A 21,207-nucleotide genomic window follows, 5' to 3' on the forward strand; every position below is an offset into this window, starting at 1 on the left:
CATCTACATTTATACCTTATACATATTTACAAAAAATAAGAGTACAAATCAAATTATAATCAAAATTTCATGTGATAGTAAAGTTGCATGAAAATTTGGAGTATAATGTCTATAATAAATAATTTTTATATAAAGCCTCATATTTCAATATGTCAACTCGCGAAAAATGCTCTTGACAATATTGACAAGTGTCTGAAGCGATGTCAAGTCGGAAATTTTTTGAAGTGTCATCTTGCGAATTGTTTATTTTCTGCATCAGTTATTTATCCTTTGTGTAATTTATTAAACTCAAGATGCCTAGCCAAGAAGTAACAACTACTAAAGTTATAGTACATCCATTGGTATTATTAAGTGTAGTTGATCATTTCAACCGAATGGGTAAAATCGGAAATCAAAAACGTGTCGTAGGTGTTCTGTTAGGATGTTGGCGAGCAAAAGGAGTTTTGGATGTATCCAATAGTTTTGCAGGTAATTATAAAAATATATAAACTAAAACGTGTTTTATTATTACATTTTTTATTTGTAGTACCGTTCGACGAGGACGACAAAGATAAATCGGTTTGGTTTTTGGATCACGATTATCTAGAAAACATGTATGGTATGTTCAAAAAAGTGAATGCAAGAGAACGAGTGGTAGGCTGGTATCACACAGGCCCAAAGTTACATCAAAATGACATTGCCATTAACGAGTTGATTAGAAGATACTGCCCAAATTCAGTTTTAGTTATAATTGATGCTAAACCAAAAGACTTGGGTCTTCCTACTGAAGCATACCAAGCTGTTGAAGAAGTTCATGATGACGGTTCGCCCACATCCAAAACATTTGAACATGTTCCAAGTGAAATAGGAGCCGAGGAGGCTGAAGAAGTTGGTGTAGAACATTTGTTGAGGGATATTAAAGATACAACTGTGGGAACTTTATCGCAACGAATAACCAATCAACTTTTGGGCTTGAAAGGTTTACACTCCCAATTAAGAGACATCAGAGATTATTTAGTACAAGTATGTAGTAATCAACTCCCAATTAATCATCAAATTATTTACCAATTACAAGATATCTTCAATCTTCTGCCAGATATAAATCAAGATGCTTTCAATACATCATTTTATGTGAAAAATAATGACCAAATGCTCGTCGTTTACTTGGCTGCTTTGGTTAGATCTATCGTCGCTTTACATAATTTGATTAATAATAAACTTACAAATAAAGATGCAGAAGAAGGTAAAAAAGAGGAGAATAAAAAGGATAGCAGCAAGGACAAGGAAGCTAAAGACAAGGACAAAGAAAAAGATAAAGACTCAAAGAAAGATGAGAAGAAAAAGTAGATTACCAGGAGACAGTTTAATTTGATGTACTTTTTATTTATCAATCTGTGAATTTCATTTCCATTATTTTTTCATTTGCATCAGATGTACATAAAGTTGATTGTTTCCATTGATAGTTTGTTTTTTATTATTTTGGTTTATACTTTCATAAGCTAATTTATATAAAGATTAAATCTTTTTTGCAACTGATATTACTTCTTTTTATAGTTTTTGGAAGTTTTTTCTAATTAATTTTTATTAATAATTATAAATCAACTGTTTGAAATGGTGCAAAATTTCATATAGCCCAGTGAGTAGATGCAATTTTTCACCAAAAAAATAAGTTATAAGCATAAAGGCTGATTTTTTTACAAATACTTCAAAGTATTCCAATTGATTTGAGAAAAACTTCAGAAGTCAATCGATTTCCCCCACAAGTTTTCCTTATATCAATTAGCCTACTTTAAAGTACTTACAAAAAAAATCAGTTTTTGCTTATAACTTGTACCAGTGGCTACCAGCAGCTGGGCTAATAGAGAAACTCGTTGAGTTAGTTTGGCAATGATAATGGATTTTTCCTCTGCAGGACTGTGATTATATGGATTTTTAGGAAGAGGTTTTCTTTCGTGTGACATCCACTCACTGCGCGTGTTTCCGCCTATAATTAATTTTAAAAAGAGCTAGAACCAAACATCTTTTGGAAAACATAGTAGGTGTTTTTGTGCAAGGGTGGGTATAGTTGACCTATCGTCGGCCATTTGGCTCATGAGAGTGTTCATCAGGTTACAGAAAAACCTGTACAGTGACAAGATGGGATTTCGAAATGTTTTTTACGTGATGGCGATAGGGGAATTATAAAGGAAGACTAGGTTATATTCTGGAAGTTCTTCTCTAGTAGCCATCAGAGGAATAGGAAAGTTTCCTCTTTGGTTTTGAGAAAAGGAGCCGTCTATTAGTGTTCAGATCGGCCGTCCGTTCATCATACTATCCGATAAACTAATTCTTCATAATCTTGAGACATTATCTCCAAAAGGTCAATTGGTACTTACGTGGTGAAAGTCCTACTCTCAAGAAGTTGTGAAGGTTAAAAATGATAGTTTTGAGTTCCTTAAGAATTGAGAGTCACCTTTTCACGCTAATTCCATACCCTAATGTGACACCATCCTTATTTAACACATTTCGACGCCCACTTTTCCTGTATACAGATTGTCCTCTGCACCCTCCATAATTATGAGCTTTCTAATTGGTCAAAGTTAGGTTAGGTATACGTACCAATAGAGTTTCTATCCTTCCCCAATAAGCTGACATGCTTTGCTACTGATGTTTGTTTGAAAATAAGAGACTTACGTGGTGCTGATTCAAGCATTATATGCGTAGCTACCGCCATCTATCAAAAAAATTTGGAACCTTTTTAAACATAGACAAATTAAAGATTTATCATAAGGGATTGTCTCCAACAAAAACTTTAGCAAACTTTATTTTTTTAATATTTAAACAAGATAATTTACAGATTATAAACATTACAAATTATACAGTGTGGGGAGACTTAATGGATTATTATTTCAGTTGATCTATATTATATATTAATACGTAAATGAGATTTCTACCTGGTGACAGGATTTAAAATTTATAAAATCAAATGTTATTCTTGTTTCACATTTATCATAACTGTGTCACTTCATTATTTAATATTTCATATTTATAATTTAGATTTAACGCTAATTTCAATAACCTCATTATTTAGAAACCTATTTATGACATTCTACTTTACATAACGATTGTATTGTATTTTGTTTAGTTTTTTTCTTTAATCGACTTTAAACAAATTTGTATGATTAATGTGTAATATTCGTCTTATTATTATTACCCAAGCAGCACAGTGTCGTTATAATGACGTCAATTATTGGACATTATTAGTCGGCGACGTCGTAGACCAATAAGCGACGTCCATATGACGTGACATTTCAGATGTCATTTTGACGTCGTCTAGAGACGTCTTTCGTACGTTTGTTTTCGGTCGTTTTAAGTGCTTTTTAATCAACTATAAAAAAAATTAGAACGAAAGTTTATTACAAAAACTAAGCCCTATACGTGCTTTATAAAAAATTGTACATTTTAAATTGTTGTTTACCTAAAATTTGGATATAAATATAAATTCATTAATTAGCAATGAAAATACTAAACTGACGTTTTAAGTGGAAATGCAATTTGAATTTAAAGATGAAGTGAGAATGTTGTAATTAACAATTATTTAACTATTTTATTAGTAGGAAACAATTATTTTTAGCATCGATTCCTGTCGAGGCTGTCGACCAAGATTTAATTTTGGCGCGATTTTAATCGAAATGCCACGATACGATACGAGACGTGCAGGCGCATGCGTGCTGGACTGCTGGTGTGAACGCGTGTGCGCGTAATGGCGGACGGCAGCAAAAAGTTGTTTGGCGGTTTGGTGGGTGTTCTGTACCACTTAATATGTATTTTACCATTTAAATTATGTAATTCCAGTCGGCATATCTATCGACTTTTGGAGGGAGAGATTTTACTGGACATACAAACCGCATTTTAAATTTTTTGTTCATTTATTCTCTTGCAACTAATTGGAATTTTTGTGGCAAACGAGGTGAGAAAAAGACTTTTAAAAACTTAAACGTAAAGGATGTGATTATTGGTAAGTGTTTTCACTTGTAGGTGCATACTTATTATTAATCTGAAACAACATTTTTAGGTGCTGTAAGAAAAAGCTCCCCTCTAGTCAGTCAGAAAGAAATAGAAGATACCATCAAGGTGTGGTTGAAACATGCACCAGAGAAATTGAAAAAGCAGCAGCATGGCAACCCGTAAGAAAAAAAGTGTTGTTAGTCAAAGACAACTCTACAGAAGGGTGGCAGAAGCAAATTTAGCACCTGTGAGTCAGAATTGTTATAATACATCTTTAATAGTTAATAATGATTCCAATGAATCATCAAATTCCGTTTTTTTTTGCTGGTTCAATGTGTGAAAGTGAAAATGACACCTGTTCCTCAAGAGATTTAGATTTTAATGTAAACTCGCCTAATGAAAATTTGCTCTTCAATGATGCGACGTTATACAACCATTTGACTTCCTATTCCAGTAACGTGCCCCCTAACGATTTATTTTCTAATGAACCGCCGCCTAGCGATTTGCATTCGAAATTGTCAAACTGGGCAGCTTCAAGGTACGTTCGACGTACAGTAGTTACTCATCTCTTGCATTATCTCCACCATTTAAAATCGTTAGTTCAGTCTCCGAATAAACCGTTACAACAGATTAATAGACGCTTAAAAGAAATTGAAATGACAGTGTACGAAAAACATGACTCTACTTCACCTGATGATGAACACTTCTGTAAATGTGAATTGTCCCATTTCTTAGGACCAACGCCAAATTTCTCTTGCAAGCAGTATAAAAAGCTTCATTATAAAGATTTTATTTTTTCTATTGCATCATATTCAGAAGCAAATTGTTTTTGTCTTACCTTAGAAGGACTGGTTTTCAAAATAGAAAATGTAGTGGATAATAATGGAGCAGTTTTTATATTAGGTAGGAGGTTTCAGGATTACCGTTCATTTTACAAATACCCTGTCGACTCAAAAGAATTTATACAAAATTTATCAGAGTATATCGAGTTATTGCACTGCCACAAAGTTTTTTCGAAATGTATTGTTTTTCCTTTCAAGCAGGAATGGTTGTCATTTTCATTATTGCATCATTAGTAATTCCTTATTTCAACTTTTATGTTCTATAAGTGTAATAGTATGTAGTTTTTTAAGATTTTGTAATAAACTGGTATTAATTTGAACGCATTTTTTTATATTTTTGATCCTACTTATACGTCATTTGTCAAAAGTAAGTACGTCATTTTGACGTCTCACCAGCCGGACTAGGTACGTCATTAGTTGACGTCTGTAGGATGTGACATTAACCCGTCATAATCACGTCATTTTAGACGTCTTTTTAGACGTCCCCATTGGTCGCCAATGGCCTATAATTGACGTCATAGTAACGACACTGTGCTGCTTGGGTATCTTTTAAAACATATCTAATCATTCAGTTTATATTATAATACAAGCTTTGATACGAACTAGAAAATCATTGATTAGGGTATATTTTGTGTGCTACATATATAATATTCACACCTTGAAATAAATTGAACATAATGTATGGTATAAACTGTTGGCTAACATCCACGGTCTTGCATACAGGTCTGGAACAAGGAAAGCGGAGTGGGTTCATTTCACGGGCGCTAATTTACCTCACTCCATGGCCGCCAGGTCGGCGTTGTAATCAAGAGATAGTGTCAAATTGTGTCAATCTAATTATAATAGTTATTATTATATCTATAAGCAATGCATTGTTATAAATAAAACCAGTTAATATGTAAAGTAGTTAAATAAGAACAAATAATAAACGCCATATTTGTCAATGCACCCAATTTTTACCTATAAGCTATTATGTATCTTAACGTATTTTCCGTTATTTTATATGCACATGGCTTAAACTTGGATTAAATGAATTAACTGGGGAATTAATACTCTGAAATAAACATTCAAAATTATCGAACTAAGCAAAACTATAAGCATTTAGTGTGTGACAAAGCATCGGCTTATTTAAAAAACAAAAAAAAAATTATTAAAAAAAGTATTCAAATAATAATAAACTTGTACATTCCGGCAACCGCGCTAGCAGCTGGTCTTTTTGACATTTGCCGCCATTCATGCATGCAAGTTGTTAATTTTAAGGCAATACTGAATTATAGGGTGATACGTGTTTTTTTTAAATTATTTTTATCCAATATCTATATTACAACGTAAAAACTTAAGAGATTGCATAACATACAGTTAATCTCTTGAAAAATGATCAAAGTGTACTTTTATACTTATTAAATCAAATATATTATTGCGTTGATAATTATTAGTGAAAGAGTTTAGTGTTGAAGTGTATAAACAAAGTATTCAATTTGTGATTTTGTGGTAAGTATAAGAACATTTTTTCCATAATAAGTATCACCAAATGTTATTTATTATAACCCTCAGCACGTTTATCAATTAATTATCCATTCAATTCCTTTTTAAATTAACTTCCACATTGAATAAACTAATGTTGCATTAAAGTAAGGTTATAATAACAGGTTGTTTCAATGTTGACCCAACATGGATGTTGTAAACAAACGTTTATTCAGGCTTATTTTTCTTTCTTGAACGTTATTCTTTTATAAAATTATTCTTCACTTATTATTTTAAACGTTATTGGAAAGACGTAAATATTTTGTAATATAGTAATTGCACTTGACTCTATAAATAATTTAATAACTCAGGTTTATTTTTAGCTACAGTATAAGGTGGTTTATTTTTCGACATTGCGATCATTTTAGTGCAAAATTACGAAATTTCTTTTCAATAATTCGAATTAGTGATTGTTTAAATCCAAATAACAGATCTTTGGTATTATTGACTTTGGTTAATTTTTTTGTTGCAGGAGTGTAATGCTAATTTTAATAAAATGAGTGATATAGCAAATAACAATAGTGTTCAAATACAAGAAATATCGAATAATGAAAAAACAATTCCGGACAATGATAGTTTATCTCTAAGTGCTAGTGTTACTTCACTTGACAATATTTCGGTAGCTAGTTCGAAAATATCTAAACCGTCGGGTATAAAACCTCCTAGTAAAATAGGAAGATTATGTGGTAATCAGCATAAACCTTCACTACCACCTACTCCTACAAAAAGTAAGTTTTTAACTTTTATTTAAAAAAAAACAGATTTTACAAAGTGCTTTTCATGTTTAAATTTGATGTTTGTATATTTCAAGTGATTTGGTGAATACCAAGTGAATTTTTTTATTAAATTATGGTTTAAATGAGCATACCGTTATTATTATTGTTATTATTATTCGGTTATGGGTTACAATTTTTTTATTTCAAGCAAATATTTACTGTGTATGAGGTTTATTTGTGCTCTAAGTTATTGTTGGTTTATTATTACAGGAAAAAAAATATTTACATGTTTGTTAAGTTTACAGAATGATATAATAACAATAATTTCATGTCTTTTTATTATGAAATAAGTAAGTATCGATTATAGTTTATTTTAAAGATGAAATTTAGAAGTTTATATCATAAACCTCGAAATTTTCTATTTTAGTCACTAGTACATATAATGCTTGTTGTGATTAATGAATTTATATTAAATTGGGGTTAAATGGAATGAAAAACTCAAACATTCATTCAGCTCATCGTATTCTAACTTAAAGTAAAATAAACATATCAATTAATTAATTTTTTTGGCTGAATATTTTCTGTAATTGTGAATTGTGTATCAAAATACCAGAATCTTTCTTTGTTATGTGAAAGTGAAGTGGAAAGGATTTATTTCTGTAAAACAAAGGTTGGTGCTGCATCGGTCAGTGAGGATGAGACAATATTTTGCACTCCAGCCTAGTAAGCAATAATAGGAACTAGTAACTCTACAGTTATATTAGTAAAAAGTGCATGCATTAATGTTTAGGAAAAATGCAGTCGCTACAATGAAACAAACTGATTTATTGTTACATATATTGTAATAAAGCATACAGCGACTTATATTTGAGGCTAAAAGAACAATTTTGAGGGTTAAAATTTCTCAAAGTATTGCAAAATTCCACAGTTTCTCGTCTTTGTCCTCCTTTTTGCCCACCGGAACAACTACGCAATCTCTTCAGTTGAGTTGATCGACTTGAAAAACTTCAAATAGAACATGAGTTTTTCATTTTTGTTCCTTATGTCCCAAAAAAACATTTTCCTCCACCATTTGAGGGATTAGGAATAGGTTGATGCATACTGATCTGCACGATCGACGATCACCCATTGACTCCGGATAGTTAACAACTACTTTAGGTTTTTCAACATTTTGTTGCTCATCACCTCTTAAAAATCTTGTTTTTTCGATGAATCAGAACTATCACTGGTGCTTAACAACATCACGACTCTTATCCTTCCAGGACAATATAATTTTTCTCCCTTTTTAGTAGGCAATTGATTTATTTACAACAAATCCTGGTTTTTTATTGGGTCAGGTATGCCATTACGATTGGATTAGTTAAGATATGTTTCCATATGTCCCTTAAACACTTGAAGTTCTATTAACTTATCAAATTACTTACCCTTATTTTTGTAGTGATGTGACTCTAACGACCATAAATATAATTAATTATAGTTTTCCTATACAATAGAATTAGTATTTAAGAGAGCATATACACACATAATGTGTTCTTAATAGTTTTAACTTCCAACAAGTACAGTAGTTTGGAATCACTTTATCTATTCATATTTTATATTAATAAATAGTTTTTACAAAGTTGTGATTTGAGTTATTTAACCAAGGTATTTTTGTATTGTCACTTGTTAACCAATAATCTTGCAAATCTGGCAAAACTATGGTACCCATATTCATGATTACTCCGATAAAGGCCCATAAATTCTCCATGTTAGTGTCGCGCCTTGAATGTCACATTGAATTTATTGGTGGCATATATATTCGTCTTTGATACAATTCTGACTCAGAATTTGTGCTTGTAATTTATTGGTGGCATATATATTCCTCTTTGATACAATTCTGACTCAGAATTTGTGCTTGTAATTTGTTGGTGGCATATATATTCGTATCTGATACAATTTTGACTCGGAATTTGTGCTTGTAATTTGTTGGTGGCATATATATTCCTCTTTGATACAATTCTGACTCAGAATTTGTGCTTGTAATTTGTTGGTAGCATATATATTCGTCTCTGATACAATTCTGACTCATAATTTGTGCTTGTAATTTATTGGTGGCATATATATTCGTCTTTGATACAATTCTGACTCAGAATTTGTGCTTGTAATTTGTTAGTGGCATATTTCTTCGTCCCTAATACAATTCTGACTCAGAATTTGTGCTTGTAATTTATTGGTGGCATATATATTCCTCTTTGATACAATTCTGACTCAGAATTTGTGCTTGTAATTTATTGGTGGCATATATATTCGTCTTTGATACAATTCTGACTCAGAATTTGTGCTTGTAATTTGTTGGTGGCATATATATTCGTATCTGATACAATTTTGACTCGGAATTTGTGCTTGTAATTTATTGGTGGCATATATATTCGTCTTTGATACAATTCTGACTCAGAATTTGTGCTTGTAATTTGTTGGTGGCATATATATTCGTCTTTGATACAATTCTGACTCAGAATTTGTGCTTGTAATTTGTTGGTGGCATATATATTCGTATCTGATACAATTTTGACTCGGAATTTGTGCTTGTAATTTATTGGTGGCATATATATTCGTCTTTGATACAATTCTGACTCAGAATTTGTGCTTGTAATTTGTTGGTGCCATATATATTCGTATCTGATACAATTTTGACTCGGAATTTGTGCTTGTAATTTGTTGGTAGCATATATATTCGTCTCTAATACAATTCTGACTCAGAATTTGTGCTTGTAATTTATTGGTGGCATATATATTCGTCTCTGATACAATTCTGACTCATAATTTGTGCTTGTAATTTATTGGTGGCATATATATTCGTCTTTGATACAATTCTGACTCAGAATTTGTGCTTGTAATTTGTTAGTGGCATATTTCTTCGTCCCTAATACAATTCTGACTCAGAATTTGTGCTTGTAATTTATTGGTGGCATATATATTCCTCTTTGATACAATTCTGACTCAGAATTTGTGCTTGTAATTTATTGGTGGCATATATATTCCTCTTTGATACAATTCTGACTCAGAATTTGTGCTTGTAATTTATTGTTGGTGTATATATTCGTTTCTGTATATTCATGGCCCTGGAACTATATTTCCGTTGAATAGTTTATTATTGACAAGGAAATATCTCTTCCCGTAATATCACTCCATGTATTGGTGTCTGCTGATGATGCATCTTCTTCCTCTAAATCCGAATCAATAATTTGAATTCTTCTCATTTTTTCTCACTATTATAACCACACTATCTGTCCCAAATTTCACTCAAATCTTCTCCATGCAAAATAAAATCTAGTTCGTCTTCCACATCACTTATTTCATAACTATTATTTCTTACTAGACCAGGGTTATAACGTAATAATTATAACAAAACGAAACAAAATGGAACACTTACCATTATAAAAACATAAAATGCAGATCCCACACATTGGAACGCGAATTTGAACACTTTTGATTATCTAAGAAATAAGAGCTCCGAGGGGACAAACAAACGTGTCGCATATGCGGCGAAAACGGAGTACAAAGGGTTAAAAAGGACGTAGAAATAAATGAGCTGCACTTCTTCTTACGACGCCGTCTCCCTACGGAGGTCGGCGATCCAAATGGCTATTGTTGCACGAGAAACCGCAGCTCTGACGACCGACCGTTTTCCTTCGATCTTCCCTTCTATGATTGATTGTCGTGAGAAGTTACCAATGTCCTGTAGGATGTAACAGCAAAGCATTCTGGTCCGGAGTTCCAGGTTGAGGTTGCGGCTTGCTACAAGCATCTTCATGTCGCATTCTGGTCCGGAGTTCCAAGTTGAGGTTGCGGTTTGCTAGAAGCGTCTTCATGTTGCTCAGAGTTTTCCGCGCTTGCTCAATTCTTGATCTGATTTCGAGTTTTGGGTCCCATTGCTAGTTGACGAGCGTGATCAGGTATCTTAGAGATGACACTTGTTCAATGATCTCTCCTGGGAGTTTCTTTATATTTTTGAGAATGGTCTTGGACTCCATAATAATCTCCATAAGAGATTGAAGTTCTGGTAGGCTACTGGCCACAGTATCATTGGTCTTTATGTCTGCAGTTGTATTCTCGAGGGCTTCGCTGAATACTGCTTCAGAGTAGAGGTAAAGTCCGGTTATAAACATTATATATTGTGATTATCTGAGATTTCATGCTTATAATGCTGTTCAAAATATAAAACTGAATACATAGTAAATGATTTTATTCCCTAATGTAGCCGCGCTCTGTATATTATAAAAAAAGTGGTGGGGGATTGATTGGATTCTCTTAGGTTACGTTTCTTTCGAGTACATTAAATTTTTTGCCACTTTAACAAATTAGTTTTTATTAGACATAACTAATCAATTCACAGGCAATTATTTTTCAAAATTGATCAACTGAAACAACAAATGATATTATAATGAATACAATTGAAATATACCGAATTAATTGGAATAGTTTTGGTATAAAAAATTGTCATTAAAATATGATACCAGAGTTGCTACTAAGTTTTAAGATAGACGAATAAAAACAATTTCCGTTTTGGAAACTAAGCACTTCGATAACCTTACCAACTGTATCGTTCGACGAGATGTAGGTATATAAGCAGCGAAGAGTGGTATCAATTAATACATATACTTTTAAAAAACAAGCTTTCATATCATATGAAACTAAAAAGTTGGAAATAAGTTTTAAAATAAACTTTAAACAAAAAAAGCGTAGGGCGCTCGATGTTCGAGAAATATGAAACAAAGCGCCACACGTTTTTTTCACAATAATTCTGGTATTTTTCATTCATTATTATTTATTTTAAAAATTATTTTCAACTTTTTACTTTGATGTGCTTTAAAAGCGTCGTTTTTAGTTTTTGAAACTAGATTTTTCACTTTTTAGTTCGATTTATTATCAAAAATAAAATTTTTCCTCAAGCTCCAATCATTAGTATTGTAAATCTCCATCAGAGGGTGCACAAATATAAATCTCTGTATACACATACTAAAATTTAAGGTGTTAAATTCTAGAGTAATATTGATGCAGGTAGTATAGTAAATCTCCAACAGAGGGCAGACGGTTGTTAAATTTGTTTCGATGTAAAGAGAAAAATTGCAGTGATAATTTTTAAAAAATAATTCTCGAAACAAAAACACTGCCTGAATGGAATTTGAACCCACGACCGGTGAATCTCGGCGAACGAACTCAATTAAAGTGGTGGGATATACTAACAGTAATAATCCATTTGTTCATAGACTAAAGAAGAGTTACGAACTAAGAAGCTCATAAACCCGCATACGGGTGAAGCAAATATAAGCTTGTTGAAAAGGCTTTGATAGCAGCTTCAACCTCAAACTCATTAAACGATTTTCTGAAAAACACCGTGCCAGGTAAAAATGGGGTTGAATTAGCGGCAGGCGAAAAAGTTCTAGTCTTTCTTGCCGTAAACCACAGTCAAAATTTACGTACTGATGCCCCTCTAAGTTGATTCAAAACATAATTGACCCAAAATTTTTTTGTCACGTTAAAGTCAGAGGCAATAATAGTTGTAGGTTTACATTGACGCTCCAAATCACAGCGTGAACAGGATTTGAAACCACCACCGGAGAATCCGGAGGTTGAAGCCTTAGCCCGCTCGGTTAACGAAGGCAATTAACGTGGTGGGATATACTAACAGTAATAACCCACGAAGTAGAGTTACAAACAAACAAATTCATGAACAGGTGTAAATAAAACACCGAAAACCTGTATTAGCTCAGGTATATTTATGAAAATTTTTGGATATATTAATATAAGTTATAATAATAAGTTTTGCATTAAAAGATAAATTTTGTTTTATTACTGTCTTATACATAAAATAGATCATAGGGCAAATACATCGTATTATGTACCCATATATATTTTTGTTTATCACCTGTTGAACTTATATAAGTTTATGGTGAATTGGGTTCGTCAAGGCTTTTTATTCACGACTACACATTCGTCGACTCATGCGTCGGTGGCTATTAATTATTCGTAAAGTATTTTTTCCGTAGTCAACTACTTTCAAAGAAGTGAACTCGTCGAGAAAGGATATATGTTTCTATAAATAAATTTCTCTTTTCTTAATACAGTGATGTTTGACTGTACCGCTGTACGGAGTGGAAATTTGGACCTTGAAAGCTGAAATGATAAAAAAACTTGAGATGTGGCTCTATAGACGCATTCTGAAGATACTCTGGACCGATAGAATCACCAACGACGAAGTACTAAGACACTCTGGACCGATAGAATCACCAACGACGAAGTACTAAGACGCATTAGTCGTAAAAGAAAGCTGTTGACGATTATTAAACAGAAATCTAAACCTCCACGTCAGAATAGGATTCATGGAATGTTATGGGTGGTCAGTACTGCTGGAAACTTTGACCTTGAAAGCTCAAATGATCAAAAAAACTTGAGACATTTGAGATGTGACTCTATAGGCGCATCCTGAAGATAACCTGTACTGACAGATACCTACTGCTACAGAACATCATGCAGGGCAGTGTAGAGGGAAAGAAAGGCATCGGCAGGAAAAACAAATTGAGAGAATTGGTGTTTCCTGTAGTCGTCTCCACTGCACCTGATGAGTACCCTCATTCCTCATTAGGATGCGTTGCCAGCTCCTCGAATAGCTTCTCTGTCCTATGGTCCATGATGTCCAATACTTTTTGCGGTCCCGTTTCTTCGTATATTTCCTCGCTACTTGTTTGTTGAGCCTGTAGTTTCTTCCTGTTTGTTTTGCGCGTGTATCCCCAAGCAACCGAGGCGTTTGTTATGAGCCCGAGTTTTGTTTCCGTCTTAGGCTTACTTTTTCTAGCGATTAATCCGCATAGTCTTGCTCTCACTTTATCGACAGTGTTTTACACGTGATCGTTGAAAGTGATGCATTGATCCAACGTTCTTCTTCTTCTATGCCATCTTCTTATTGAAGGTTGGTGACCACGTTTTTAAAAGCGTCCTTCGTGATTTTTCCATCTACCGCTATGGTGAATTACCGCCGAATATCGAGAACCTCCAATTTTCGTACGTTCAACGATTTGTCGACACCCTGTATAAACAGATTACACCACCACGATTAAATGAATTGTTGTTGTATTAAATGTAATAAATAATTTGATCTTTTCGTGATTTTTCCATCTACCGCTATGTTGAATTACCGCCGAATATCGAGAACCTCCAATTTTCGTACGTTTAACGATTTGTCGACACCCTGTATAAACAGATTACACCACCACGATTATATGAATTGTTGTTGTATTAAATGTAATAAATAATTTGATCTTTTCGTGATTTTTCCATCTACCGCTATGTTGAATTACCGCCGAATATCGAGAACCTCCAATTTTCGTACGTTTAACGATTTGTCGACACCCTGTATAAACAGATTACACCACCACGATTAAATGAATTGTTGTTGTATTAAATGTAATAAATAATTTGATCTTTTCGTGATTTTTCCATCTACCGCTATGTTGAATTACCGCCGAATATCGAGAACCTCCAATTTTCGTACGTTCAACGATTTGTCGACACCCTGTATAAACAGATTACACCACCACGATTAAATGAATTGTTGTTGTATTAAATGTAATAAATAATTTGATCTTTTCGTGATTTTTCCATCTACCGCTATGTTGAATTACCGCCGAATATCGAGAACCTCCAATTTTCGTACGTTTAACGATTTGTCGACACCCTGTATAAACAGATTACACCACCACGATTATATGAATTGTTGTTGTATTAAATGTAATAAATAATTTGATCTTTTCGTGATTTTTACATCTACGGCTATGGTGAATTACCGCCGAATATGGAGAACCTCCAATTTTCGTACGTTTAACGATTTGTCGACACCCTGTATAAACAGATTACACCACCACGATTATATGAATTGTTGTTGTATTAAATGTAATAAATAATTTGATCTTTTCGTGATTTTTCCATCTACCGCTATGGTGAATTACCGCCGAATATCGAGAATCTCCAATTTTCGTACGTTCAACGATTTGTCGACACCCTGTATGAACAGATTACACCACCACGATTATATGAATTGTTGTTGTATTAAATGTAATAAATAATTTGATCTTTTCGTGATTTTTCCATCTACCGCTATGGTGAATTACCGCCGAATATCGAGAACCTCCAATTTTCGTACGTTCAACGATTTGTCGACACCCTGTATAAACAGATTACACCACCACGATTATATGAATTTTTGTTGTATTAAATGTAATAAATAATTTGATCTTTTCGTGATTTTTCCATCTACCGCTATGTTGAATTACCGCCGAATATCGAGAACCTCCAATTTTCGTACGTTTAACGATTTGTCGACACCCTGTATAAACAGATTACACCACCACGATTATATGAATTGTTGTTGTATTAAATGTAATAAATAATTTGATCTTTTCGTGATTTTTCCATCTACCGCTATGGTGAATTACCGCCGAATATCGAGAACCTCCAATTTTCGTACGTTTAACGATTTGTCGACACCCTGTATAAACAGATTACACCACCACGATTATATGAATTGTTGTTGTATTAAATGTAATAAATAATTTGATCTTTTCGTGATTTTTACATCTACCGCTATGGTGAATTACCGCCGAATATCGAGAACCTCCAATTTTCGTACGTTTAACGATTTGTCGACACCCTGTATAAACAGATTACACCACCACGATTATATGAATTGTTGTTGTATTAAATGTAATAAATAATTTGATCTTTTCGTGATTTTTACATCTACCGCTATGGTGAATTACCGCCGAATATCGAGAACCTCCAATTTTCGTACGTTTAACGATTTGTCGACACCCTGTATAAACAGATTACACCACCACGATTATATGAATTGTTGTATTAAATGTAATAAATAATTTGATCTTTTCGTGATTTTTACATCTACCGCTATGGTGAATTACCGCCGAATATCGAGAACCTCCAATTTTCGTACGTTTAACGATTTGTCGACACCCTGTATAAACAGATTACACCACCACGATTATATGAATTGTTGTTGTATTAAATGTAATAAATAATTTGATCTTTTCGTGATTTTTACATCTACCGCTATGGTGAATTACCGCCGAATATCGAGAACCTCCAATTTTCGTACGTTTAACGATTTGTCGACACCCTGTATAAACAGATTACACCACCACGATTATATGAATTGTTGTTGTATTAAATGTAATAAATAATTTGATCTTTTCGTGATTTTTACATCTACCGCTATGGTGAATTACCGCCGAATATCGAGAACCTCCAATTTTCGTACGTTTAACGATTTGTCGACACCCTGTATAAACAGATTACACCACCACGATTATATGAATTGTTGTTGTATTAAATGTAATAAATAATTTGATCTTTTCGTGATTTTTACATCTACCGCTATGTTGAATTACCGCCGAATATCGAGAACCTCCAATTTTCGTACGTTTAACGATTTGTCGACACCCTGTATAAACAGATTACACCACCACGATTAAATGAATTGTTGTTGTATTAAATGTAATAAATAATTTGATCTTTTCGTGATTTTTCCATCTACCGCTATGTTGAATTACCGCCGAATATCGAGAACCTCCAATTTTCGTACGTTTAACGATTTGTCGACACCCTGTATAAACAGATTACACCACCACGATTAAATGAATTGTTGTTGTATTAAATGTAATAAATAATTTGATCTTTTCGTGATTTTTCCATCTACCGCTATGTTGAATTACCGCCGAATATCGAGAACCTCCAATTTTCGTACGTTTAACGATTTGTCGACACCCTGTATAAACAGATTACACCACCACGATTATATGAATTGTTGTTGTATTAAATGTAATAAATAATTTGATCTTTTCGTGATTTTTACATCTACGGCTATGGTGAATTACCGCCGAATATGGAGAACCTCCAATTTTCGTACGTTTAACGATTTGTCGACACCCTGTATAAACAGATTACACCACCACGATTATATGAATTGTTGTTGTATTAAATGTAATAAATAATTTGATCTTTTCGTGATTTTTACATCTACGGCTATGGTGAATTACCGCCGAATATGGAGAACCTCCAATTTTCGTACGTTTAACGATTTGTCGACACCCTGTATAAACAGATTACACCACCACGATTATATGAATTGTTGTTGTATTAAATGTAATAAATAATTTGATCTTTTCGTGATTTTTACATCTACCGCTATGGTGAATTACCGCCGAATATCGAGAACCTCCAATTTTCGTACGTTTAACGATTTGTCGACACCCTGTATAAACAGATTACACCACCACGATTATATGAATTGTTGTTGTATTAAATGTAATAAATAATTTGATCTTTTCGTGATTTCTACATCTACCGCTATGGTGAATTACCGCCGAATATCGAGAACCTCCAATTTTCGTACGTTTAACGATTTGTCGACACCCTGTATAAACAGATTACACCACCACGATTATATGAATTGTTGTTGTATTAAATGTAATAAATAATTTGATCTTTTCGTGATTTTTACATCTACCGCTATGGTGAATTACCGCCGAATATCGAGAACCTCCAATTTTCGTACGTTTAACGATTTGTCGACACCCTGTATAAACAGATTACACCACCACGATTATATGAATTGTTGTTACATTAAATATAATAAATAATTTGACCCTCCCGTGACCTTTGCGTATCTACCGCTATGGTGAATTACCGTCGAGTCCCTTATGTTTTTGTTATTACCATTTCTCTTCTCTGGCTTACGTCGCAGATACTGTTTTGTTTTTCGTTAGTAACATTTACTAATATCGCATCTCAGTAGACTGGGTATCTCAGTATTCACAGTTTGGTTTGCATTGTCAATTCGTTGTGACGTCATTCATTTACTGTTGACATTTTTGCCCTCACAGCGGCCTTACTCGAGGCGGATATGAGTTACTTAGGTAAGTATTTATATAAAGTATTAAATTTTGTAATTTCGCGTAATGTTTTCTAATTCTTCCTTTCTTAATATAATATAATATAAGATAGTTATTTATCTACGGTAACCAAAAAAATTAAGTATTGAAAAACTCGTATAAATAAGTGAATTTACATACTACGTCTAAAAGTGTGCAAAAAATAAAGATGCTTTTCAAATGGAAGTTTCCTTGTAACACCCAGAAGATTCTGAAAAAGTATAATTCTTTTTCAATGGGATAATCATTATTAGGCCAGGAACCAACGGTAAAAAATTAGTCCAGGAACCAGCAGTAAAAAACGTTAATACTTTGTGAATCAACGTCGGTTTTTATAAAAATTTGGATTTAACCTCTACTTAGCCCGTTATTCAAAATCTATAATGTGCCTAAGGGTGCTTTTTTATTGTTTAGGGGTGAAAACTACCCCTTATCGTGAAAAAATGAAAAATCCTCGATTTTAGCATGTATTTAAGTAAAATATAGTTCAAATGAATTATTCGTAGATCTATTGATATTCTCAAACAAGTTTATGATCAATCGGACTCATGCAACCCCTCCAAAGACCATCCTCTGAGGGTAGTAATATAGAAAGCTTTTTTTAAAAACGCTCATTATAATCTGGATTTTCATAAAAATTTGAATACAAACCCTACTTACCTTCTTCTACGAAATCCTCCCTGTGCTGAACCGGGATTTTTATATTTTGGGGGTGTAAATTACCCTTATTGCACAAAAATTTAAATTTTATGCATGTTTCAGGTAAAATAAATTTTAATTTTATTATTCGTAAATCTGTTGACATTCTCAAATACGTTTATGATTAATCAGATTCATGCAACCCCTCCAAATCATCCCCTAATCATATGAAAACTTAAAAAATAATCTCAACGATTCTTTTATAATTAAAAATTATTCAAAAGTGTATTCATATTGAATTGAGAATGTTTCGTCATTATTTTTTTGTGTGTGTTGCTTTTTAAATATTTCAACACTTTTGAAACCCCACTTCAATGACCCAAAATTTCAAATTTTTTCACAGAAATAGAAAAATTAAAATATTTTTAAAATCGATAATTATTATAGTATAAAAAACAATTTTGAATAATTATATTTCATCATCACTAATATCTTGAATGATCCACGTTTCTGTTTTTCCAATACTCCAAAATTCGGCTCCGAAATTTTGAAAAAAAACCAGTTGGTTTTTCGACAATAACTTACTCAATTTTCAAGCTAGAAAATATTTTATATAAGCATTTTGTAGGGGATTTCAAGGACTTCAACGTCATATCAATTAAAACTTTTTTTAAACCTCGGGTTTCGAAGAGGGTGCAGCTCAATAGGGTTGTATAAGCCACATTTCGTACGCGAATGCAAATTTTGGACTAACGTATCTCCTTCAATTTTTGTGATATATAGATTAACAAAAATTGGTAAGAAAAACACTACAATTTATTTAAGAAAATATTTTTTTCAAGATTGCGGAAATGCGTTGTTCAATTTAATCAATAATTTTTTCTAAAATAAGCATTCAAAACCTGTAAAATCACATGGATCATATCAATAATACATAAAGTTAAAGGGTAAGTGGATTGTCATTAATTTCAATTAGGGTGGTAATGGCGAGGGTATAATTTTTATACTGTTCCAAAAAAGAAAAAACTATATTATTTTCGTTATAAATCAGTCAAATCTTTATGCAAAAAAATTGAACATTGCTAATTTTTAAGGTTTTTCTATGTGCTTTAAAAATATCTTTTGAATTTTTCTAAAAATTTCATCAATTTGAAGTTACTTGAGGTTAAAGGTTTTCAGTTTCGGGGTTTTCCCGAAAATAACCACCTTTCAACGAGCGATAACTCAGTTATTGAATTTACCTCCTTTAGAGTCCTTTTAGAAGCTGCCACAGAACTGGCCATTGAGGAAAAAATCTCCGCAGATCCTTCAGTTAATTTATTTCTATTTTTCCACACTGTCTTACGTTCAAGTTTTAAATGTATTACGAAAGATAAATAAAACAGAATTTACATGATCAATTATAACAATTACTGAAAAATAAATCGGATGTTGCCAAGTTTCACATGTGATCAAAGTATTCGAGAAAAAAATTTTTCATAACATTTTTTGTAAATATTATTTTTTATTTTAAAACTGACTACCCGACACCTACTCGTAGTGCTCTTAAACTGTATTTTATTTGAACTATAATTCATTTTTCTTTTTTTTAGTATAATTAATTCTAAAAGCGTGTTTCTTAGGATTTTTGAACTGTTTCTTTCACTACCATTTTAAAGTTGTTGTCATGTTGTTATACAAGTGCTATTTGAGGTTTATTTGGGCATTAGTTCCACTCGCATACCATCGATTTTGCTGTCAAAAAGATTTGTTAGATACCACATAATTTGATAATCGCCCAAAAAAAAAGATCGTGTCGATTTATGCAAAGAAATGTTGAAAAAATTCCATCGCGTTTCTTCGAAAGACGCCTAGAAGAAACGACAAATCATGGATCTTTCAAGACGAGCCAAATCCTACAAAAACTTTTCGCGCACGAAGCACTTCGAAGCAAATGGTTTTCTAGGAATAACTGGACATGCCGCCACCGTTCCATGGATCGGATCCGGACCTTTTGCTTACTTTATCAGCCCCGGTGACAAATCCCACAATAATTTTTTAAATCCCCGTTAGTTTTTTGCAAATATAACACTAAATTGAATGAGTGGAGATGACACTTGTAGTGTTTTGGTCAAAAAACATTTTTGGGTAAGGAAAAAACTCCACCCAAAACATAGCGTAGGTCTTCGGCTCGGAAGACATTTTGAAAATCTCTCTATGACCCCCGCTTAGAAGTATTTCCCACTCCTGTATTAGAGCAACGTTTTGTTTGCCAGAAATGTTTGTAAAATCAGCGAAACTAATCATTCTCCACCACGACAATGCGAACTTTCACACATCAGTTCAAATAAAAACGTTTTGCAACAGTCAAAACATCGAATTGATGTCGTACAGTTCTCGTTTGGCACCCGATGATTTCTTCTTATTACCGCAGATCAAAAATAATCTGCGAGGTCAACGTTTTTCTACACCTGAAAAGGCGTTCTAGCTCATCTCGTACACACCGACCTGAATTTGTTTTCGTCAAAGAACTAGGGCACGACATCCAAAAGAAGTTTC

General features: G+C 33.0%; 3 protein-coding genes across 17 annotated transcripts in view; all 3 read left to right on the plus strand.

Annotated features, from left to right (window-relative positions):
* The first annotated feature begins 192 nt into the window (after positions 1-192).
* On the plus strand, positions 193-1,515 carry LOC130899288 (26S proteasome non-ATPase regulatory subunit 7). Its single transcript, XM_057809105.1, has 2 exons — positions 193-468; positions 527-1,515. The coding sequence occupies exons 1-2, from the start codon at positions 294-296 to the stop codon at positions 1,324-1,326; spliced, it is 975 nt and encodes a 324-aa protein (XP_057665088.1). The 5' UTR covers positions 193-293; the 3' UTR covers positions 1,327-1,515.
* Positions 1,516-3,175: 1,660 nt separating this feature from the next.
* LOC130899289 (uncharacterized) lies at positions 3,176-5,128 on the plus strand. The gene is made up of 3 exons (XM_057809107.1): positions 3,176-3,757; positions 3,814-3,976; positions 4,034-5,128. Exons 1-3 carry the CDS (start codon positions 3,722-3,724, stop codon positions 4,147-4,149), a joined length of 315 nt encoding a protein of 104 aa, XP_057665090.1. The 5' UTR covers positions 3,176-3,721; the 3' UTR covers positions 4,150-5,128.
* An 889-nt stretch (positions 5,129-6,017) lies between these two features.
* Positions 6,018-21,207, plus strand: part of LOC130899290 (CAP-Gly domain-containing linker protein 2) — a 67,534-nt gene continuing 52,344 nt past the window's right edge. For 4 of the 15 annotated variants that reach the window (XM_057809108.1, XM_057809114.1, XM_057809115.1 and 1 more), the window contains exons 1-2: positions 6,027-6,299; positions 6,805-7,060. In XM_057809108.1, coding sequence (XP_057665091.1) covers positions 6,829-7,060 — 232 coding nt within the window. In that variant the 5' untranslated portion in view covers positions 6,027-6,299; positions 6,805-6,828. Of the gene's footprint in view, positions 6,300-6,683; positions 7,061-17,769; positions 18,016-21,207 lie in introns of those variants that run through there. The other 11 variants (XM_057809110.1, XM_057809109.1, XM_057809112.1 and 8 more) reach the window with 6 other exon arrangements.

This window comes from Diorhabda carinulata, chromosome 11, assembly GCF_026250575.1.
Source record: "Diorhabda carinulata isolate Delta chromosome 11, icDioCari1.1, whole genome shotgun sequence".
Taxonomy (NCBI): domain Eukaryota; kingdom Metazoa; phylum Arthropoda; class Insecta; order Coleoptera; family Chrysomelidae; genus Diorhabda; species Diorhabda carinulata.

What these genes read in the sequence shown, in the direction of transcription:
- LOC130899288 (XM_057809105.1), top strand. Translation starts at nt 294, where the DNA reads ATGCCTAGCCAAGAAGTAACAACTACTAAAGTTATAGTACATCCATTG. An exon ending in TGTATCCAATAGTTTTGCAG is followed by an intron (nt 469 to 526) that starts GTAATTATAAAA and finishes TTTTATTTGTAG; the next exon opens with TACCGTTCGACGAGGACGAC.
- LOC130899289 (XM_057809107.1), top strand. Translation starts at nt 3,722, where the DNA reads ATGGCGGACGGCAGCAAAAAGTTGTTTGGCGGTTTG. An exon ending in AAAAGTTGTTTGGCGGTTTG is followed by an intron (nt 3,758 to 3,813) that starts GTGGGTGTTCTG and finishes ATGTAATTCCAG; the next exon opens with TCGGCATATCTATCGACTTT. An exon ending in CGTAAAGGATGTGATTATTG is followed by an intron (nt 3,977 to 4,033) that starts GTAAGTGTTTTC and finishes CAACATTTTTAG; the next exon opens with GTGCTGTAAGAAAAAGCTCC.